The sequence below is a fragment of the Manis pentadactyla genome, chromosome 6, assembly GCF_030020395.1.
Source record: "Manis pentadactyla isolate mManPen7 chromosome 6, mManPen7.hap1, whole genome shotgun sequence".
Classification (NCBI taxonomy): domain Eukaryota; kingdom Metazoa; phylum Chordata; class Mammalia; order Pholidota; family Manidae; genus Manis; species Manis pentadactyla.
Window position 1 is genome coordinate 56,362,765 of NC_080024.1, and position 23,088 is coordinate 56,385,852.

A 23,088-nucleotide genomic window follows, 5' to 3' on the forward strand; every position below is an offset into this window, starting at 1 on the left:
CCATTGCAGGCTTTAAATTCGTGGTTACCAAAGGTTCAAGGTTAGCCTCTTTAGTATCTTACTGCCTAACTTAGCTCGCTTATTGAGCTGTTATATACACTGTCTGGAGATTCTTTTCTTCTCTCCCTTCTTGTTCCTCCTCCTCGATTCTTCATATGTTGGGTGTTTTGTGCTGTGCTCTTTCTAGGAGTGCTCCCATCTAGAGCAGTCCCTGTAAGATGTTCTGTAGAGGTGGTTTGTGGAAAGCAAATTCCCTCAGCTTTTGTTTGTCTGGGAATTGTTTAATCCCACCGTCATATTTGAATGATAGTCGTGCTGGATACAGTATCCTTGGTTCAAGGCCCTTCTGTTTCATTGTATTAAATATATCATGCCATTCTCTTCTGGCCTGTAGGGTTTCTGTTGAGAAATCTGACGTTAGCCTGATGGGTTTCCCTTTATAGGTGACCTTTTTCTCTCTAGCTGCCTTTAACACTCTTTCCTTGTCCTTGATCTTTGCCATTTTAATTATTATGTGTCTTGGTGTTGCCCTTCTTGGATCCTTTCTGTTGGGGGTTCTGTGTATTTCCGTGGTCTGTTTGATTACTTCCTCCCCCAGTGTGGGGAAGTTTTCAGCAATTATTTCTTCTAAGATACTTTCCATCTCTTTGCCTCTCTCTTCTTCTTCTGGGACCCCTATAATACGGATATTGCTCCTTTTAGATTGGTCACACAGTTCTCTTAATATTGTTTCATTCCTGGAGATCCTTTTGTCTCTCTCTATGTCAGCTTCTATGCATTCCTGTTCTCTGATTTCAATTCCATCAATGGCCTCTTGCATTCTATCCATTCTGCTTATAAACCCTTCCAGAGTTTGTTTCATTTCTGCGATCTCCTTTCTGGCATCTGTGATCTCTTTCCGGACTTCATCCCATTTTTCTTGCGTATTTCTCTGCATCTCTGTCAGCATGTTTATGATTCTTATTTTGAATTCTTTGTCGGGAAGACTGGTTAGGTCTGTCTCCTTCTCTGGTGTTGTCTCTGTGATCTTTGTCTGCCTGTAGCTTTGCCTTTTCATGGTGATAGGAATAGTCTGCAGAACTGGGACGAGTGACGGCTGGAAGGACTTCCTTTCTTGTTGGTTTGTGGCCCTCCTCTCCTGGGAGAACAGCGGCCTCTAGTGGCTTGTGCTGCGCAGCTGCGCGCAGACAGGGTTTCTGCTTCCTGCCCGGCTGCTATGGAGTTAATCTCCGCTGTTGCTGTGGGCGTGGCCTGGCTCGGGCAGCTACTCCAAAATGGTGGAGTCGCGTTGGAGCAGGGGCTGCTGGGAGGCTATTTATCTCCGTAAGGGGCCTCCCTGCTCCCTGCAGCCCAGGGGTTAGGGTGCCCAGAGATCCCGGATTCCCTACCTCTGGATTAAGTGACCCGCCCTGCCCCTTTAAGACTTCCAAAAAGCACCCGCCAAAACAAAACAACGACCACAAGAAAAAAAAATTTTTTTTAATTAAAAAAAAAAAAAATTTTTTTTTAATTAAAAAAAAAAAAAAAAGGTGGTCGTTCGTTTTTCTTTATTCTCCGGTGCCAGCCTCAGGCCTCTGCTCACCGGTCTTTCTGCCCTGTTTCCCTAATGTTGGGGTCCCTGTCCCTTTAAGACTTCCAAAAAGCGCTCGCCAAAACAAAGCAGCAAAAAAGCAAAAAAAAAAAATGGTCGCGCGCTTTTCTTATTCCTCTGTCGCCCAGCCTCCAGTGCCTGCTCACTGTTCTTGCTGCCCTGTTTTCCCAGTATCGAGGGCCCTGCACTCTGGCCCGGATGGCTGGGGCTGGGTGTTCGGCAGCCCTGGGCTCCGTCTCCCTCCCGCTCTGTCTGCTCTTCTCCCGCCGGGAGCTGGGGGGAGGGGCGCTCGGCTCCCGCGGGGCCGGGGCTTGTATCTTACCCCCTTCGCGAGGTGCTGGGTTCTCTCAGGTGCGGATGTGGTCTGGATATTGTCCTGTGTCCTCTGGTCTTTATTCTGGGAAGGGTTGTCTTTGTTATATTTTCATAGATATATGTTGTTTTGGGAGGAGATTTCCGCTGCTCTACTCACGCCGCCATCTTCCGCCCCCTCTGCTCTGAGTAGAGTTTACATGTCTAACTTATTTTTTGAGTGTCATATCATACAACACAGAAAGATTGAGTGGTATGATACACAAAATATTTATCAATTTTTGGTTCAACAAATTTGGGATTTAATATGCTCATAATGGTGTTGACATTCAATTTTTTTTATTTATTAGCGATTTTGCATGCTAAAAAAAGAATACATGGAGTCATTTGAAAGTATATTCAAAGAACAATATGATACCATCCACCGCTTGGAAACAAACAAGTTGAGAAATGTTGCTAAGATGTTTGCTCACCTCTTATACACTGATTCACTTCCATGGAGTGTAAGTAGATGGGTCAATAATTATTCTTCCTTCCTAATCCCCTTTTTTTCTCAAATGGGTATGAAGTTTAACGTAGCCACACTTTTGCTATGTAGGAAATGTACTTTAAAATGAAATCTGTAGCAAGCTTTTACTATAATAGCTATCATTTAAGTTATATTGTAACATGGGAAGTCATGTTACTTGGGATCAAAAGGTAAGTAAATAATATATATGAATGTAGAAAATATCGTGGATGATATTAACAATCTAAATATCACAATGCTTTTTAATAGTGATGGGTAGGAGTGTTTTCAGGGAAAATGTTACAGGTTTTCATCATCTTCTCTGTGTGCACATATGTGCATGCAAACTCATTCACTTACACCAGTAGTTTGAGGGTCATACATCCCTGAGTTAGCCGCCCATTTCCTGAGGGAATAACTGTCAGTGGCTCCTCTGGTTAGGACATGAGTGAAATGATTATCCTAGCAGAATGTGTTCTTTTTAGCAAACACTGAGTTTGAGTAAGCTGTAGAGAGGAGTGCCTGTAGTCATATGTTAGAATAAGGAAAGATATTCTTAATGGGGAAATGTTCACTGGATGGAATTTGAAATGTATTCATGAATCTGGCATTTACTGTAAAACTAGTTTCATTCAGCAACCATTTATTTAGTCACCAACTATGTGCCCTTTCACTAAGAGAGATACTGGGTATTCATAGTGAATTGTATGTGGTCCCTAATTTCGAGGAGCTTACCATGTAAGAGAAGAGGTAAGATATGCCCATAACAATAATACGAGACAAAAAGTGATAGATTACAAGAAAAGTAAAGTTGCTGAGGGAATTTAAGAAGAAAGAAATTACATTCAAGGACAAAGAAAGAAGAGGATCACATTGTAGAATCCTACAACCTAATGGTAGAATGAAGCAGCATCACTGAGCTTATAACATTGGATAGATTTTTGTAATATTTTAACATAAAGTATGTCCAGCTGCATTAATAGGTATTTTGTTAGCTAACCTAGGAGTGTATTCCTAACAATTTTTACTTATTTTTTTCCCTCTCTTTGGGAAAACAAATCAAAGTTTAAACAGTCAATGCAGATGGAACACATAACTCGTAAAATATGGAGGTTTCTTTTATTTTTATTTGCCCCAAACCATTTCTATGTGAGCTTCAGTTTTTAAGCCTGTCTTAGTATTCAGAACAAGTCATCACTCTGTCTTTACCTTATTGTGTGTTATATGTACTATATAATAGCCTAATGCTCTAAATGCCATTTTGCCCCAAACCCTCATACTCCCACATTTTGGTTAGTGAAGTTTAGGAGCTAGTAATCTTTTCTTCATCTTTATATACTCAAGACAGAATATACCCTGCTATAAAAAGCACATTACTCAAGAAAGAGAATGAACTCTATTTCTATAGCATCTTAACACTTTGAAAATTAGCATATAGAAGTAGTCTTAAACTTTGCCAAGAAATAATATGTGTTAGCACAGGGATAATATCCAGAGATAATTCTGATTGAAGATGAAGAAAAATCATAATTTTACAGGACACTTAGTTATAACTATTGCTCACTCTGTCTTTTGAACAAAATAAAATTGTGGGGTTTTTTTAATTTTAATTTTCAGGTTCTTGAATGTATAAAGCTGAGTGAAGAAACCACTACATCATCCAGCAGAATTTTTGTCAAAATATTTTTCCAAGAACTGTGTGAATACATGGGTCTTCCTAAACTTAATGCCAGATTAAAGGATGAGTAAGTTAATCATTAAGCACTTTTTATTCTTACTGTCATCAGGGGTTTTCCTCCACTTTAGTGACAAGTTCATTCTTGGTTATAAACACAAGAGTTAAGCCCTTAGTACTTCCTTCATCTATTCTTTACTACTCTGAATCTCATGTTCTGTAGCACAGGACAACAAGCAATTTTTAAGAGTGGTTTTTAGTTCAAGTAGAGAAACACAGAAATTATGACTCAAATTTTCATCTAGTTGGAGCACACAAAATTGTTTTTGCATGTTCACTGGAGTTCTTCAGTGATGAATATTTAAAATTTTATTTTCATTTTTACCCTAATTTTGAACCTTAGAATGATAGTTTTTTATAATCAATGGACACTTGTGAGTATATACAGATGAATATCAGTGATGTGCTTGTTCAGAGTATTATACTGAGCCTGGTGCTTGTCCCAGGACTCTTATGTAATAATCCTTATCCCAGTTTTCTTGCCTGTTTATTTAGTTTGCCCATCGCCACTCCCATGAGCTTCTACGTCATTTACACTACTGAAATTACCCTTTCAAATTCTTAGTGACTACCTGCCAAATCTAGCCTTTCTCAGGCCTCACCGTACCCTTGACTTCTCAGCCTCACTCACAGCTGGCCTCTGCTCACTGTGGCTCCTTTCTTCTCCTCCTGCCTCACTCCTCTCAGTCTGTGTCTTCTCAGCCTGCCTTTCCAGAATTCTCCAAGGGTCCATCCTATGTTCTGCCTGCCCAGTCTGGGCTATCCCACCTACCCCACCATTGGCTTCATTTACTTATTTGCTTGTCCCAGTGTTCTTTACCAGGCTCATCTCCTCGTGCCAGCAAGCTGCCCTCTAGCCACACCAATACTGCCCAGCCTGTTCAGCAGGACAGTCTCATTCCTGCTTCCTTGCCTCTGTTACCAGAGCTGGGAACTCCCTCTCTTGTTCTATCCCACAAACTCTTGACCATTCTTCTTATATGTACCTTTTCCAGTGAAACAGTTTTTCCTGACCCAGTGAAGCAGTTAAAACCGCATTGTATGTTAATGTTTTTGTTTGTTCCCCTCCTTAGAAATAGTGATTATGTGGTCTTCATCTATGATTTCTGCCTTTCAGTGACTACTATGCTGTGCTGTGTATGCATGCATGTATATATATTATATATATATATATATACATACACACAACAGAGAAAGAGTTTTTTTTAACCTTTCTGTATATACATTTACATTTTATATATATATATGTTGCATATATATCTGTTCTTGGGGGGATATAAAAAAGTTTTTCAACACTTCCTCTCTTGTATAATTATAGAAATCTAGTTTAGTAAATTAAGACTTGATTCTACACATTTCATATATAACATGTAGCCTAACCTAATAAATGATAATAAAAACTTACTTGGTTGTATTTTATTTACTAATTTAATATGTAGAAAATCTGACAAATGGTTGTATAAGAATTTTGCTTTTTTATCTTTGAATAATCTGTCTGCTTTTGTTCATTTTTTCCTCCTTTTTTAGAACCCTACAGCCATTCTTTGAAGGGTTATTACCCCGAGATAATCCAAGAAATACTCGGTTTGCCATCAACTTCTTTACTTCTATAGGTCTTGGAGGTTTAACGTAAGGATAATTTTCTGAATTGTATTTTCAACTTAAAAAATTATCTCACAATTGTCTTTAAAGCAGACTCTAACAGATTATATTTTTAATTAGGGATGAATTGCGTGAGCATCTCAAAAATACACCAAAGGTCATTGTGGCACAGAAACCAGATGTGGAACCAGATAAGTCCTCCCCCTCCTCTTCTTCCGCATCCTCCTCCTCAGAGTCTGACTCCTCTGCCTCCGACTCGGACAGCAGTGACAGCAGTTCAGAGTCCTCCAGTGAAGACAGTGATTCTTCATCCGCCAGTAGTCAGAGTTCTGCCTCAGGTATTGAAACTCATTTATAATTGATCATGCTCTTTTCTAACAAGTCTATTGCTGGTGATGTTTACAATGAGGGAAGAAAATAATTTGATTGCTTGTTTATTTTAGAGTTCAGTTGTGTAAAAGCCTCAATTAATAATATAAATAATCATCTGCACTATTGCAGGCTGTAGTGAACTAAAACATTTATAATGCTAATATTACCTTTTTGGAATCCTCTTCAAAGAAATGGATATGTTTCATTGGCAAATATTTGAGTGATGACTAAAATACCATTCATAACATCTATAATCTAGTTTATAGCTTTCCTGATGATTATATATTTTTTTTAATTTTAGTTTTTTACTTTTATGTTAAAGCTTTGTTAGTTTTTTACATTACCAGATATTCATTGCATACCTTATAGGTATATAGATATATACATTTTCATAAAGAGCACACATCCGTGTAGCTAGCAACCAGAACTAGAATTACCAGTACCCTGTAAGCCCTCCTGGTTTCCTATCTCTGTTAGTACCACTTTTAGTGGACTCTTCCTGTCCACTGCCTCATGGCAGCTACCATTCTGATTTGTAATTACATAAATTAGTTTTGCTTGTTTTTAACTTTATGTATGATCTCCCTTATGTCTGGACTGTCTTTCAGAATTACTTTTGTGAGAGTAATCCATATTATTACATTTAGTTATATACTTCATTCATGTTGCTGTATAGTTTTCCACTATTGGAATATTCCACAGTATATTTAATATCCTTTTTACTCAGTGGCAACTTAGATTTACAAATAGTGTTCCTATGAATATTCTTGTACATATCTTTTGGTGACTCTATATGTGTGTGTACACACACACACACACACTGTTGGGTATGCACGAGAGGGAGAGTCACAGGGTTGTAGGTTGCATGTATACTTAGCTTTAGTAGATACTGCCAAAGTTTTCCAAGTGATTGTCCCAGTTTACATCCTGTCAGCCATGTATGAGAGTTCCAGTAGCTCCCATCCTTAGTAACACTTTAATTGGCCATCTGTGTCATTTTAGCCATTCTAATAGATGTGTAATGGTATTACACTGTGTTTTTAGTTTGTATTTCCTTGATCACTAATGACATTGAGTGCCATTTTATATATTATTAGCCATCTGGATATTTTCTTTTCAGTTATGTAGCTATTCAAGCCCTTTGTCCATTGTTTTATTAAGTTGTTTTTTCTGTTGATTTGTAGGAGTTCTTTAGGTATCCTCAGTATATATCCTTTGTTGCACATGTATATATTGCAAATAACTAGTTCCATTCTTGTCTCTCTAGTCCTGCGTAAGCTCCAGAGCTCTGCTTGGTTTCTCTGTCCTACAGCAGCAACTTGGAACCAGCAGATGAGCACAGGGAGAAAGTGCTGTGTTGTCTCAGCTGACCTCTGCCTTTTCTTGAACCAAGGCCCTTCCAGTCCTCTTTTTTTTTGGCCAGCTCTCTGATGCATTTATTTTTTACTTTTTATTTTGAACTAATTTTTGACTTACAAGAAAACTGCAAAAATAGTACAGAGAATTCCCATACAGCTCTCACTCAACTTCCCCTAATGTTAGCATCTTATAAAACATAGCTGAATTATCAAAGCCAGGAAATTAATCAAACAACAGATGTTACTTGCATTTCACCATTTTCCCATTAATGCTCTTTTTCTTGTTTCAGGATTCTACTTGCATTTAATTGTATTTCTCCTTAGTCTTCTACAACTTCTGATAGTTCCTTTCAGGCTTTCCTTGTTTTTTAATGACTCTGATACTTTTTAAGTCCTCTGGTCTCTTATTTTGTAAAATGTCCCTCAATATGGCAGTCCATCTGATGTTTTCTCATGATTAGAGTGGGATTATGCATTCTTGGCCAGAACACCTCAGAAATGGTGTGTTTCTCTTAGTGTGTTTTATCGAATGCATCTAATAATGTTGATATGTCTTACTGGTGATGTTAACTTTAACCATTTGATTAAATTGAATCTGCTGGATTACTTGATTATAAACTATTTTTCTCTGTAAATTAATATCTTATAGGAAGATAATTCGATAATATGCAAATCTCTCCCCCCCTCACTGTCACCTTCTACTTACAGCGTCCATCTTTGGATCTTTTCTGTATTATTTATTACTATGGAGTTTGCCAAATGGTGATTTTTCTGTTTGTCTTTTCTTCTTTATTTGGTAATTGAATTTCTTCTGTTAAATAGAGTTGTCCTTCCCCCCATTTGTTTATTAAAATTCAACTATCTATTTTATCGATGCAGACTCTTGGCTATTTATCTTATTCTGCAGGTTGAAGCCCAGTGCTGTCATTTATTTTGTTCAAGGCATTTCAGCTTTGGCAATTAGGAGTTCTTCAGATTGACCTCTGTGTTCTTTTGACATATCCTTGTCCATTTTTTGAGCACTTTCTTCCTTCATAGCATCTCAAGTTGTTCAAGATCTTGAGTGCCTTTAATCAAGTGATTTAAAATTTTTCTGACATTTCTGGTTGTTCTCAGCAGCAGCACTTGTCTTCCACAGCCTTCTCCATCCTACTTAGAAGGGGAGGTGCTATAGTAAAGGATTTGTTTCAAATGTGCCATTCTCTGAAAAGGTATATATGGTTTTCTTCAGGGTCAGTTCTGCTTTCTTCCATCAGAGTGTCTTAGTTTGAAAAAGAGATAGTCTACTTGTCTAAAACGCATGTTTTTCAGTGCCTATTTCAGACAAGCAGCAGTTTTCTCTGTAACCTTAGTAGATTAGAAGGTCGATCTTTACATCCTTGTTCTCTCGCTTATTATACTAAAAAGTCTTTTACATACTATGTAGCAGCCAGAATTGTACTCTCAGTGTATTTTATTATTAGAGCAAGATTCCATTTGCTCAACAGGAAGTTTATTTTTGAATTGAAATATACTGACACTGTTCATTTAACATTCACCTCTTTTAATTCCAAAGGATTTGGTATTTCATGATATCGTTTTGAGAACAGATGATAACACAGCATGAATTGCTGCAGTAAGGATCTTGCTGATTCAAAATTAATTTGCCTTATACAATTTCAGTAGAGAGCTTTCAGTTTTATTAGTGAAATATTAAGTAGCATAAAAACAATATTAACTGCCCCCAAATTAGAAAATTGTAAAGCAAACACCAAAGAGAGAGGAGATTGATTGCATGTTATTATTTGGCTCAGGTTTCAGTGCCGACAAAGTCCTGAGAGTTGCAGAGAGCAGGGTCAGAGAGGTGTTGATTTAGCACAGAAACCAGATGGTTTCTGCTTGGGTAGCTTCAGCTCAGCTGAACTGCTTGGTAGGAATCAGAGAAATAAATCCTAAGTGCAAACCACCTGACCATGCCAAGGGTAGGCATTTGGCCGAGGAAATACAGGTTAGCACAGTGAGATGTGGGTGAAGGTAGGACAGGGATAGGCAGTTTTCTACCATTCTTTCTTCTTTCTGTATACAAGTGAATTTAACAGAAATTTTGGTCATCTTAGCACCTTTGATTTATGTACCAACAATAAATAACAAAGTGATTAAATTTGTTTTATAGCTTAAAATGGTAAGTTATTTCATGGTAATTAATATTTATATTTATGATTATATCAGTAAAATAAATTGTTCAGGACCTTTTTAGAAGAATGTCCTCAGAAATCAAGCCTCATGGCTCTCATAAAGCCTGTGGCTGTGTATCTTAACACAGCTTCTCTTTCTGGTGTAGTTAGACCTTCTCTGACGGCACTGTATTGCGGAACTATTGTTTTGGTAGGAAGAGGTTTTTATTTGAAAAAATAGATACTCATTCTGTTAAGCAGACTCGGTCACTCCGCTCCCCGACCTTTGGGAAGTGATGCAGCTGGCACATGTGATCATTGTATTTTGATGACACCAGATCTGACATAATATCCCATATGCTATGATGCACGTAGACTGGAATATTTGTTTTTGAATAAATTTGTAAGTGTAAATGTACCACTTTAATTACTTCATCAAAATTTTTATGGAATTTGCTATAGTTTAGTTAAAGAGAGAGGAGATTGCATGTTATTCGACTCAGGTTTCAGTGCCGGCAAAGCGCTGTTTTTAGACTAATGATCAAAACAGTACTTCGGTAACTAATGTTGATATGTTGTACATTCTTAAAAATTATACATTTTGTAAAATGTTCTATTATCAGTCTTTCCATTCAATCAATTTAGCTTCGCATGCAGTTTATCCGAATTAGTACACCTACAGTGTATCAATAAATGTATTGTTAAATTATGAAATTAAGATTAAAATAAAAGCTAACTATATTTCATTTTACATGTGTAGCCAATCTAAGAAAGAAGGGACACGGGAGCACCAGAAGTAAAGAAGTAGATAAACTGATCCGGAAACAACGAGCAAATGATAGGAAACAAGAAGAAAGAAGACGAGAGCAAAGGCATCAGGAGACAAGGACTGAGAGAGAAAGAATGTCAGAAAAACACAGAGATAAAAACTCAAGGAATCCAAATTGGAAAGATCCCATAACAAAATACCCATCCGACTGGGGTATTCCTTTGGAATGGAATAGTTACAGTAGAGGTATGAGTGAAAGAGACCAAGCAGTGCAAATAGATTTGGAAAATAAGCACAGTGATCCCAAAAAGAAGAGAGGAGAGAGAAGAAATTCTTTTTCTGAAAATGAGCACAGACACCGAAATAAAGACAGTGAAATTTTCAGACGAAGAGAAAGATCAAAGTCAAGAGAAAAGGATCGAAAACATTCAGATTCTAGAAGTGATGAAGATAGGTATCAAAATGGCAGTGGGAAAGGCGACGCCGGAAGGCAATGGGAAAAATCTAGCAGGTACTCTAAACAGTCCAAAGAATCAAAGAAAACTCAGGACTGGCGAAGAGAAAAGTCTCCAGTAAAGCAAAAAAAATAATTCTACAGAATGACAGAAACTGAACATGCTTTATATTCAGTTGAAACAAATTATTTTTTACATCTACAAACTTTATATAAAGAATTCTTGTATAAAGTACTGATTTGTGTTTGTACATTTCAAAAATGTTTTCATTTTAACGTGTTTTATAATTGATACATCTCAAGGCCTTCCCCATAAAATTATTTGAAGAGGGAAGTTTCACCAGAGAGGGATGTAATTCTTGCTTGTATTTTGTTAATAAAATGATCAAATGCTCATGGAATCAGTGATTTTTTTTTTTCTGATGTTTCCAGTTGCTTATAGAACTATTATGAGTTATTAGTGGCTTTTTATTTGTAACTGAGGACCAAAACAGATGAACCACTTGAGTTTAATGTTTTTGCTTTGTTAATGAGGTGCTTTGAATTTCTTCTAGAAGGTCACCCTTTTTTTTAAAGTAGAGAAATTACCAAGTTTCATAATATGTCTTGAACAAAATAGGTATGTGTAATTTTTTTCACTTTGGTAAAGCTAGGTATATGTTATTCTTAAACCAGGTACATAGCTATATTATAATTAGGACTTCTCTCATTGGTAACATTTCTTCTTTCTGGACTGCTAAATTAATGTTTAATTGAAATTCTTTATTATTAGTGCTTTTTCCTCAGCCTTGAAATTGTATCATTGTTGGTGAGTTAATGTGTTTAATTTTTAATTTGTATTAATAGGTCATTGGAAAACATGGTCATGGGAAATGTGGACAGCCTAACTGAAATCAATTTTTATAAGAATTTTTAAGGTTTCCATCTTTGTAATTCTTAACAATTAATACATGCCATATTATTTACTACTTCTAAAATAAAATATTGTCTCAGAAATACTAGATTTGCTGACAGACATTTAACCCTGCTTACATGTTACATAATAGGCTACTTATAGTTTGTTCACTTTAAAAGTACATAAAATCCATTTTAGCTGGTGTCCGGGTTCAAGAATAATAGAGCCACCGTCTTAATGTTTGGCTTTCAGGCATATTCTGATTCAAAATGTTTTCTATTTTTATTGTTTAAAAACTTGAGTATAAGTAACAATAAAGTCCATGTATATAAAGAAATATTATCTTCTCCTCCTCCTAGCCCCCTGTTCTGTCCCCATAAATGTATTTATTGAATATAGCAGCTTGGAAAAATTATTTTTAGCATTTTCTCCTACGGTGATGGTTAGAAGGTGCTGAGTTGTCATTAGAAGAGATGGACGTAGTGCCTTTCACAGAACTGTGAAGCTCAGCAAATTGGATTTAAGGAGCACATAGGCTGTGAGCCCTAAAGGAAATAAAAGAGGCTATTTTTATAACTGAATGCTGATCATCAGGGATGCTAAAAAGGAAAAAACAGTGGACTAGAAATTTTAGTTTATTTTCTTCACTTTAAGCTTAGCTCATAATTTCTTTCCTAAATGTAAAATGGGAAACCATTCTTTCTATTAAGTACTTAAGACCTTAAAAAGTTATTAAAGTTGATTACCTTTTTAAATGTAACTAGTGTTCATTGAGCTTTTAAAAGCACCCAGTCCTGTTCCGAGCACTAGAAAGAAAACGGTGGGCAAAATAGTCTCAACTGATGGAGCTTATGTTATACTTGGAAGGGAGAGTCATGAAAGACAGTAACTGTAACATACCTTATAGTGGTAAGTGCTGTGAAGCAAAGTCAAGCAGTGAGTGAAGAGTGCACGATTTTGAGGGTGGGGGTGATTTTACGCAGGAAGGCCAGAGAAGATCTCTGATAAGGTGATGTTCGGCCAGGTCGCTGAAGGAAGTGAGGGCTTGGGCCGAGCTGGTTGCTGAGGCAGGGACCCAGGAACAGGGAGCTGCCAGGGAGGCACAGACGCTTACAGTAAGTATTACCTGGTGATTTTTGTTAACCTTGCCTGTTGTTTCTTTCCTAATTCGTCAGCCTTATGATTTCATGTTTTAACATGCTAATCGTTTTTTCCCAATCCAGTTCAAACATTTTTCAATGTAGTTAAATGTTCTTTCTGAACTTTAAAATGCTTTCATTCTGTTCCATGTTTATTGTACTGACTGTTTCTCCAGTCAAGCAAACTTTAATGCCCGCTGGTACTTAGAGAGATCAGAGTGCCCAGTGTGAGCCCTAGGGAACTTCTCTTCTCTTAATGTGGACGTCTTCATGTCCACACTTTCAGACCCTTACTGCAGCACTTCCACATGGTTTTCCTGGCTCCTTACTCTGATCTCTTGTGCCCCTTCACCTTGGATATGTTTCTACAACTCCAGTTTATACCCACCACATTTTCTTTTTAAATGTTATTAAAAGCCTTTGAATATGTTGTATATCTACCATTAGTATGCACATTTCTTGAAGTTAGTCCAATCTGTGTATTTTGTTTTCTGGAGATAAAAGTGAGGACCGATCTTACTAATACCACCATCCCCCGATTATCCAAAGGCCATGCTTTTTATCCAAAGGCAAACTGCTGAGTTTGCCTTAGGCCATTTTTGCACAAGTAGAAAAAGAATATATTCAGCTACCCAAAGTCACACAGGAGTGTGTATGTCTAGCGTACACTGCAGAAAAGAGCACGGGTCTTTCTGACTGAAGGGCAGGTGCTTGCTTTAAGAAAAGACTCGGGTTTGTAAAGAGCAATTTATTACCATTTCATTTGAATACTACTGTTTGGCTAACTGCACATTTAAATCTGACTGGGTTTTTATCTCACCTGTAACACTTGCTGACTTGACTTTCCAGGAAGTCCTTTAACCACTGTGTCTGTTGTCTTATTTGTAAAATTGTGTAATAATAGTACCTCCCTCAAATAGTGAATGATTGCTGTAGCATGCTTAGAACAGAGCCTGCAATGGAGTGCTCAGTGTTACTTCTTTTATTATTGTCACTGAAGCTCACATAGTACTGCTAGACCAAGAATTGCAAACTCAAATACCTACAGGGGCCAGAGGAGACAAACCAAATGTGGGTAGTAATCGGAGTCCTTTAAAGGCAGCAACAGTTGCTCAGCTCCATCCAACTGTGCCTGTGCCTGTAGAAAAGAAGGCTGAAGGGTTGACAAGTCTATCTGGTTTTCAAAAGAATTGAAGAATCACAGATTTTATGTAGCTTCTGATTTTTAAATGTTAATGACTTTCTAAAGTTTGAAATCGCCCCAAGTTATTAAAAAATCCAAACAAATTGATCTCTACAAGTAAATTAGCTTTTGAAAGCTAGTTTGTGAGTGCATTCTAGAGCCTCAAAAACTATCACTTAACTTTGAAGTGACACTGTATGTTAGACAAAGATCATTGTTTTAATTTCTACTCCTCATAGAGTGAAAGGATAAGGCTCTTAATCTCTCCTGAGAAATTTCATTTACTTTGCTAACCTCAGCAATCCCCTCTAGCTACCCTGCTCCACAACCTTGTCAAGTTTTAATTCTGCACTTCATTCATCTACTCCTCATAATTTCATGTATCCAAAATACAAAATTTCCTTTACATCTGCGTCTTAGTTCTAACTTAACTGCAATTGATGCCACCAATCTCCCATCACTTTAGAGTTTTCAAAACTGTTCCCCTATCCCTAAACCACCAAATTCTGTCAATAGTACTTTAGGAAATCTTTGATATATGTTCCTATCTTCCCACTCAAATTGCCACCACCATCGTTCTGGCCCTTTTTATTTTGTGGCTGGACTTCAACAATGGTTGATTGATCATCTCTGTGTCAGGTGCTGTTTGAGGATATAACAGAGAAAACAGACAGGAATCTGTTTTCAACTGAGCCTAATTTCCTGCGGGGGAAAACAGTTTAAAAAATGAAAACTTAGCCCCTGAAAAGTGTCAGCTGTTCAGGAAAGCCCAAAGAATAGTGCAGTGACAACCTGTATACCATCTACCTGGATTCAGATTAATCTAAGGCACTATTTTCATCTTGTCACTCTCTTACACATCGAAGCCCTCTAGCCTACAGGATAAATGTAAATCCCCAGGCTGTTACTTTAGTTTCTTTAAAGTTCAAGTTCAACCTGTGTTTCTTAATGTTTGTTCTAGAAGCTGCCATCCTTTGAGCAGGCATGTTAGAGTACCTAATTTTTACAGTGACAACTGAAAGGTAAAACATAAGCCCATTTTCCAGCTGGCATGCTGGTGTCTACCCAGCTAAGATTTGGCAAAGCCAGGGCTCCATCCACCTACCATGCTATCCCACATGACAGGTGAAAGCATTTTTTTCTTTAGGTTGCCCAGCCACACAAACACTACTGTGGCTGGGCTGCTTATTTACTGTCCTGAAAAGACATTTTTCTCATCTCTACATTTGTGCTTCCTGCCTACCCTCCACCCAAATCATTCTTTTCCATTTGCCTATCCAAATCTTTCAAGATTCAACACACACACACCTTGCTACTAACATGAAGGTTGCTCTGATGTAGAACTCAGCAGTGGCTTTTTCTTCTATACCAGTTGATGCCATTCAAGGCACACATAGTAAAGACCTTGTAATTAGCACTGCCTTTCTATCTGCACCTCCGCACTATTGACATTTTGGGTCAGTTAAAACTTTGTTGTGGGGGGCGTTCCTACTAATGTAGAATGTTTAGCAGCATCCCTGCCCTTACCTACCAGATACCAGTAGCATCAGTCTCAGTCATGAGAATCTAGATGTCTCCAAATTCTGCTAAATACACCCTAGGAGGCAAAGTCATACCAGCTAACTACCATAGTAGACTACCTTGTGTACTGCTGTAGACCTGCCACTTAGGAAATACTCTAGTGGACCACAGTGACAGTGCTTGTTCCGGGAGCATCACTGTGTCCACGCATATTAAACTGTCTATTTATACTGCCCTCTTATTTTTGTGAGGTTTGTTTTAAATGAGGAACTCATTATTTAATAGCGTGGTGGACAGCAATATCCCAACTTGTTTGGCAAAATATTACCTTATTCTGGGTGATATTTTGAGAGGTAAGTTTTCTGCAAATGGAAGCGTGATTAACCTGTTGATATAATTGTCTCACAGGTTCTGGTTTCTCACTGTAGCTGTTATATAACCAGCACATTTTAGGAATGGAAAACAATCATCTGTAACTATTGTATTATTTTTAATTCTATATTAGAGAATTAGATTATTCAAGACCCAAAATACCTTTTGATCAAACAATTCAGTGACAGTCAAATGTTTGTTAAAGTGAGTTACCTAGTCACTTAAACAGAGATTGAATCTCCTGCAAGTTAGCTTCCCTCCTGGAGAAAAAAAGTCCTGGAACAAGTATCTGGTAGGAACTCAGAACTCAGGAATCTGTATGAGTCCCATAAGCATATATATATATATATATATATATATATATATATATATATATATATATATACTTTAAATAGCTCCCTGTTTTGCTTAGCCAGAGATCTTCCCTTCCCTAACACTGTTTTTATGATTAATACATCTAAAGCCCCTGGGAGGGCCATACTGAATATTCGCTGTTTTTGTCTGTGGAATAATCCTGGTAATTCTGATGAACTTGCCAACAAAAGAACTCCCTGGCCATATGCAATTCCTGATCCCCTAGACAAAGTCATTGGATCAGGAGTGAGTGTGTGACTGCTAGGTCACTAAGAGTCCTTCCCCAACAGTGTTTCAGTTTGGAGCATGAAACACAGGGCCATGTCTAAGGGCACATAGATCAAGGCGGGTGTTTGCTGAAACTGGAGCACCCACAGCCCATGGAAAAAGCTAGTCTGCAGTAGACAGATCAGTATAGCTCAGATGTCAGCAACATCCAGATCGAGGGGGAGAGTCCTAACAATTTTGTTTGAGTCCCTAAATAAATTGATTCATGGCTGAAGTTAGACTTCCCAGTTACATGAGCCAGTGAATTCCCTTTCCTACTGAAGCTACTTTGATTTGGATTTGTACCACTTGCACTAAAAGCATCCATATTAATTCAGAGTTATTCCTGTTGATGGACAGGTTGGAATCATTTGGATGATAAGGACAGCGGTTCTTACCTCACTTTCACTTAAGTACTTTTGCTTGAAGCCTTTCCTTTTGAGTACAGGTGGAAATAAATATATACTGAATAAATATGGCCTGTGAAAAATACACAACAAAGGACCTTTGGGTGGCTCTTAATGCTTTACAGAAACATCTAAATGAATGATTTAAATGAGGTTAGATTTACTACTCATGATCTATTTTTGTAAACAACAGAGCCTTTTCCTACAGCACTCTTGTTGGGCTTTGAAATATATTGCGCAGATGCAACGATTCAATTCGCAAACAAAAACTGGTTTCATATTACCAGTGAAAAGGACTAACTACAGCTATTTTGGGAGCTTTAATACCTCCTTTAAGCCACAAAGATACTTAAGCACATTGCCTTAACAACTAATGTATCCTACCGATCATTTTACAATATGAAATACTGAACAGTAAGAACACTGCAAACATTTGCAATCTTCTTACACCATATAAATGCAGTCTGGAAATCCCATTAGACACAAATACATGCACACTCTTCTTCAAAATACATAAAAAATTATGAAAAGTAAATATTGCCACCATTCCTCAAGTTTTGAGAACAATTTTGCTCATGTCCTTAATACTATTTTTTTTTGTCCAAAGGAGAAAACAATTCTTGGGATAATTATCCTAAGAGGGAAAAGAGAAGGGAAATTGTGTTTGTGATTGATGAAAGAACCTGGACTGCTTGCCTAGGCTGGAGGCAAGTTTGGGAGAAGTGACTAGAGAGGCAGGGGGCACTGTGGCAGAGCAGGCAGTTACTGATGAGAGTCATCTACTACTGTAGACACTTCTTGGAGATCAAAAGTTCAGTTTTACATTCTCTGCATCTCCAGGTTCAAATCTAAAATCTCTTATAGGTCCTCAGTAAGTATTTGATGAATGAACAGGGAAAACAAAAATTATTTTGGCTTATTGTAGACAGAATAATTTGATACACTTTGGGATTCATATACTTGGGGTTTTGTGAAATTTTAAATGCAGGATCAACTACTGTTAATCCAATTGGAGTCCAAATGTAAGCATTTTATAGTTGAGCAAGAGAAAGTAGAAGGCAAAAATGCATTAGCTTAAAACCTAATGGACACCAAAATGAAGATAAATGTATGTATAACAGTTTGTTAAGGGGAAGAAAATGCATAGAAGTGGTGGGAGTTTAAATGAGTAAAATCAATTCAGAAAATTGAGAGTATTGGCTGAAGCTGAACATACATGTTCCCTGTAAGCCAGTAATTCCACTCCTAGGTGTTCAACAGAGCTTGAACACTGCCTGTTGAATATAGGGCTCAAACTTTAAGTTATAAGATGAATAAGGTCTGAGGATCTAATGTATAAAATGGTGACTATAGTTGATAACACTGTTGTATAATTGAAATTTGCAAAGAGTAAAACTGAAATGTTCTCACCAAACAAAAAAAAAGGTGACTGTGAGGTAATAGATATGTCAATTAACTCGATGGGGGGGAATCCTTTCATAATGTACACATATATCAAATCATCACTTTGTACACTTTAAATATCTCACAATTTTATTTGTCAATTATACTTCAATACACCAAAAACAAAAGAATATTTGTAGTTTATTCACACAGTGGAAATAATACACAGGAATGAAAATGATAAAACCACAGCTATGTTCAACACCATAGATGAATCTAAAGAGCATAAAAGTTGAACAAAAAAAGGCAAACTAAAGGAACATACAATATATGATTCTAACTGTATGAGGTGGGAAAAGGCAAAACTGACCTAGTCAGAATAGTTCCCTTTGGGGAGGAGAGTGAGATGGTGTTGGGAAAGGGGACACATGGGACAGATGGTGTACTAGAATTGTTCTATTTCCAGATATAATGTGTTGATTACACAGGTGTTTCCATTTTATGCTAATTCATTACTTCTAAATGCTTAGGATTAGTGTAGTTTCATTTCACTACCAAAAGCAAGTTAAAAATAATGCATAAAATCTCCTACATTAAACTGTGTTTTTTACCTTCTTTCCAAATCCATACAACTGTAATTATTGCCTCATGTTAACTATAAACAAACATGCATGATGTGGAAGATTGCGTCATGCCCTCAATTCTCTGATCTCTCTATGTACCTTTCATTAAGAGGTATAGTTCTATTACTCTACCATTGGGACCAAAAGAGATACCCAACACCGAATCTGAGTTTTTATGTGAACCCTAGTTAGAATTTCAGCCCCTTTACAAATACAATATATTTTTACACCTTTGCAAGAGATTTGAATCTCTGCAGATGACTTGCTTTGGCCAGTGCACTCTTAGCAAACGTGATGCTCAGGAAGGCTTGAATAGTCTTGTATAATGGGGCTTTGGCCTCTCCTGCTATTAGAAATCAGTATTACTCTAAGCACATGAGCCCAGGCTAGCTTGTTAGATGAAGAGAGGCTGTGTCTATCCCCCTAGCTGACACTGAGTCAACTGCCATGCATATAAGTGAAGCCCCCTTAGACCAACCAGCTTGCCAAGCACCAAACATGAGTGAGCCCTAACCTGGCTGGCACAGATCAGAAGAACCATCCAGCCAACCCTTAGAACTTGAAGAACTAATAAATCCTTTTTAAAGTCACTGGTTTGTCTACAGTTTGCTACATAGCAAATACTGATACAATAAAGATCCCTGAACTTTGCTAAGGGTGCACTGGCCAAAGCAAGTCATCTGCAGAGATTCAAATCTCTTGCAAAGGTGTAAAAATATATTGTATTCGTAAAGGGGCTGAAATTCTAACTAGGGTTCACATAAAAAACTCAGATTCAGTGTTGGGCATCTCTTTTGGTCCCAATGGTAGAGTAATAGAAGTATACCTCTTAATCACAGCAACTAGTGTAATACCTTTCATATTGTATTAAGTAATTAACAAATGTTCTTAATGATGGAAATTTCTTATTTTTCTAATCTTTTCCCCTATATAAACCCCCAATATTTAGCTTCACAAATGTTAAAATATTTTAAATACCTGTTGCATTGTTTTTACTGTTGTTTCTTTGCTTTGTTTCACTATGCCAGCCTTTTAGAAAGCTACAGAGTGACCTTCAGATATGCTAGTGTTCTCCCCACAAACCATGCTCATCACTGTTTCCTATGTGTTTAAAATATAATAGAACTGTTCTTTAACAGCAGCTGCACTACTTTTTAAAGATTGCCTATCAAAGAAATGTCAAACAGATTTACCATGGAGGGCTCTGAGATCTACTTTTCTGTAAGCCTTTGAAGGAAAGACTTCTCTCCTTTTTGGACACACCTAAAGGTAATCTTTTGATCCCTTTCAGTACTATGATTTCAGCTTATGACGAATGCAACATAAAGAAGCAAGCCCTGGAATAGTCAGCATGCAGTATAGTAGGACTGACAACAATTCTTCTAATGTTCTTAGCTCTAAGAGACTTGTGGTTTATAATCTGAGTTTTTAGGAGAATCCTGTATAATCAATTACTTCTGTTGACTGTACAGGTATAGGCAATCCCCCTGTCTCTTGGCCACTATCCGTCCAATATGTATTACTAATCGGAGGTGCAGGATGAGGGAGACTCTGGTGAATGATTAACACAACTATGTGGCTGCTATAGGAAAACCTACACAAGTGTAAGATGTACTGATGGAGGCTCAATAGCATCATCTTTAAACAACCTCTTAGGAGTTTCACATAGAATGTTATCTCTATTCTTGTTTCTACTTGTCCCAAGTAATTAAAATTTGGAAAGAATAAAAGCAAGTCTATGTGATGGGTGTTTTCAAATATGAATGGATATGTTTCTATCTTTGACCTCCCTGCCATCATTTTCTATTACTCAGGGCACACTTTTCAGCATTTAAGTCATTAGACACATGATCTATCGCCCTCAGTGGGAGTTGCTACCATAAAACCAGAGAACCAGAGAACAGAGATGTCAAATCTTGGATTTTGAGTTTCAAAGAGTAAGGCAGATATACTTGGAAAAATATGTAATGAGGAGGACTTACTGCTCCCATCTGAGATAAAGATTCTCTGAACTTGAAGGGAGAATTGGGGACTCCATATAAATTTGAAATCCTCAGAGTTAAGAACTCCTGTACCCTGCTGGCTTTTGGGATTTCCTTGGATAGTGGCAAGCCCTAAGATACTCTTTATATCACCATAGCACTGAAGAGTACATTAGAAATGACTGAATACAATGAATAGATCTTAGGAAGCTTTATAGATTCCTTACAAGACTGGGTTGGAAAGAAACCTCCAAGTAGATGTTAGACAAGAACTCAGACCTCACAGGATTCGCCAGTGCAGAAGAATGGGGTGATAACTGAAATGTTCCAAGGTGGACCCATGACACAAAAGAACAAGAAACTCAATCTAGGGGACAAAAAGAGCAAGAAAACCATGACTTCACTAGATTTACTCCAAAATGACTAGATTAATTTTCTACCACTGTGGCTCTGTGAGGAAGGGGCTTCCTCCCACTCAAGGCAATTGCCTTAGGAATCTGGTGAGACCAAAGGAAGACAAGGGAAATGGTAGGTTGAGCATTAAAGGTTTTATTTCTCATAGCTCAAGTTTCTCTCCCCCATGGCACTTTGTTCTCTCTCCCACCCCCGCCAAGTCCTCCCTTTCCAGTCAAGTGCACACCCCTTCTCCTGGCCCCTTCCAGGAGGAACTCCGTGGGCCAGTCCCTGGTGACTAGCAGGCACCTTGATTGATCATGTACCTGGAATGGAGGGGAGGAGAGAATGGCTGCTACTCTTCACCCCTTACCCCTGAACAGCATTCCTTGGGAGATTAGCAGCTCTGCTCTGGTAAACATCATATTGATGTGTAAACAGACCTTTATATGCATATCAATATCAAGACAAGGCAGGGATTCTGGTTGAAAACTTCCATTTACCCAACATCCGCTAAACAGAATAGACTACAAAACAGTCATTGGATGAAAATATAGTTGCACATCTTGTGATCTAGAATGGAGAGGTTATAGATATAACAGAAGGCCAGCTCATAAAAAGCATTTTCAACTATGCTGTGGGAAGTCCCTGAAGGGTTTCAAAGCTAGTTATAGGATCAGCTTTATGTTTTAGGAATTATTTCTCAGCAGTATTCAGAGTCTGTAGGAGAACAATGTTAAAAGACGGGACCTCCGTGACAGAGTAAGAGGATGGAGATGCACTGGAAGGGAGAGGAGGAATCATAGTTGAGAGACTTGCTTAGTGTAAGGTTCACTTACATTAGACATAATCTCTATGATAGTATATGAAGCTTCTATTGTATTGAAAGTAACATCATCAAGAATGAGGACCCTCAGGATCAAATCCAAGTTAATATAGTCCTACTAGAGAAAGGAGAAGTAACAAACCTATCTGAACAGCGTATAGGATTTAAGAGAGAGAGTTATGTAATATAAACACTTACCTGGCCCTTTTGCATCCACTTAGAGTGTGGGATATAGAAAGTCACAAGAAAACATTGTTCCTACCCTAACAAAAAGAAAAATCTGGGAACATACAAATTAATAGCTTTGTCTGGTTTCTTTGGGGCACAGATGAGAATTGAAGATGCAAAGAAACCTAATAAACTACAATTCAGAAAGTGAGAGAAGAAATCCTAGATGCTCCATTTTGGGTGGATCAGTAGGAAGAGGAGGAAGCTGCCACAAAGCAGTAAGAAGGAAATAGCTGAGCTTTTAACACATTTTTAAACACTGATGATGATTCAGAAACCCTAAGATCCCCATTCTCAAAGACAAATTACACTCACTCATCACATTTCCACAGGCCTTTACTGAGTCATCACTAGATAGACTGAGGAAAGGGTAAGATAGGGGGTAAATTTCACTCCACCTTCACCACCAGGAACACAGGTGCTGACGCATGAAGGCAGGACAGGACAACTAAGAGAAACTCAAACACTGTGGCCCTTGCACCAGGAACTGCTGCCTTCTATGGCTGGAGGAGAGGCAGCAAAGTGGAAACAGACACTGTGCTACCCTAAAGCTCAAGGGTGCTGTGCCTGCTAAATCTTGAGGGCAGAGCAGCAGAACTGCAAGAATGCTTCCAAGCATTTCAGGCCTCACAGGTCTAAGGCAGCATCCACCTGAAGTTGA

General features: G+C 37.8%; 1 protein-coding gene across 1 annotated transcript in view; it reads left to right on the forward strand.

The window, feature by feature from the left end:
* The window catches only part of CWC22 (CWC22 spliceosome associated protein homolog), a 59,975-nt gene extending 48,720 nt beyond the window's left edge, over positions 1-11,255 (forward strand). The window contains exons 16-20 of the mRNA XM_036879454.2: positions 2,254-2,406; positions 4,029-4,156; positions 5,674-5,775; positions 5,869-6,086; positions 10,392-11,255. Coding sequence (XP_036735349.2) covers positions 2,254-2,406; positions 4,029-4,156; positions 5,674-5,775; positions 5,869-6,086; positions 10,392-10,990 — 1,200 coding nt within the window. The 3' untranslated portion in view covers positions 10,991-11,255. The remainder of the gene's footprint in view (positions 1-2,253; positions 2,407-4,028; positions 4,157-5,673; positions 5,776-5,868; positions 6,087-10,391) is intronic.
* The last annotated feature ends 11,833 nt before the right edge of the window (positions 11,256-23,088 follow it).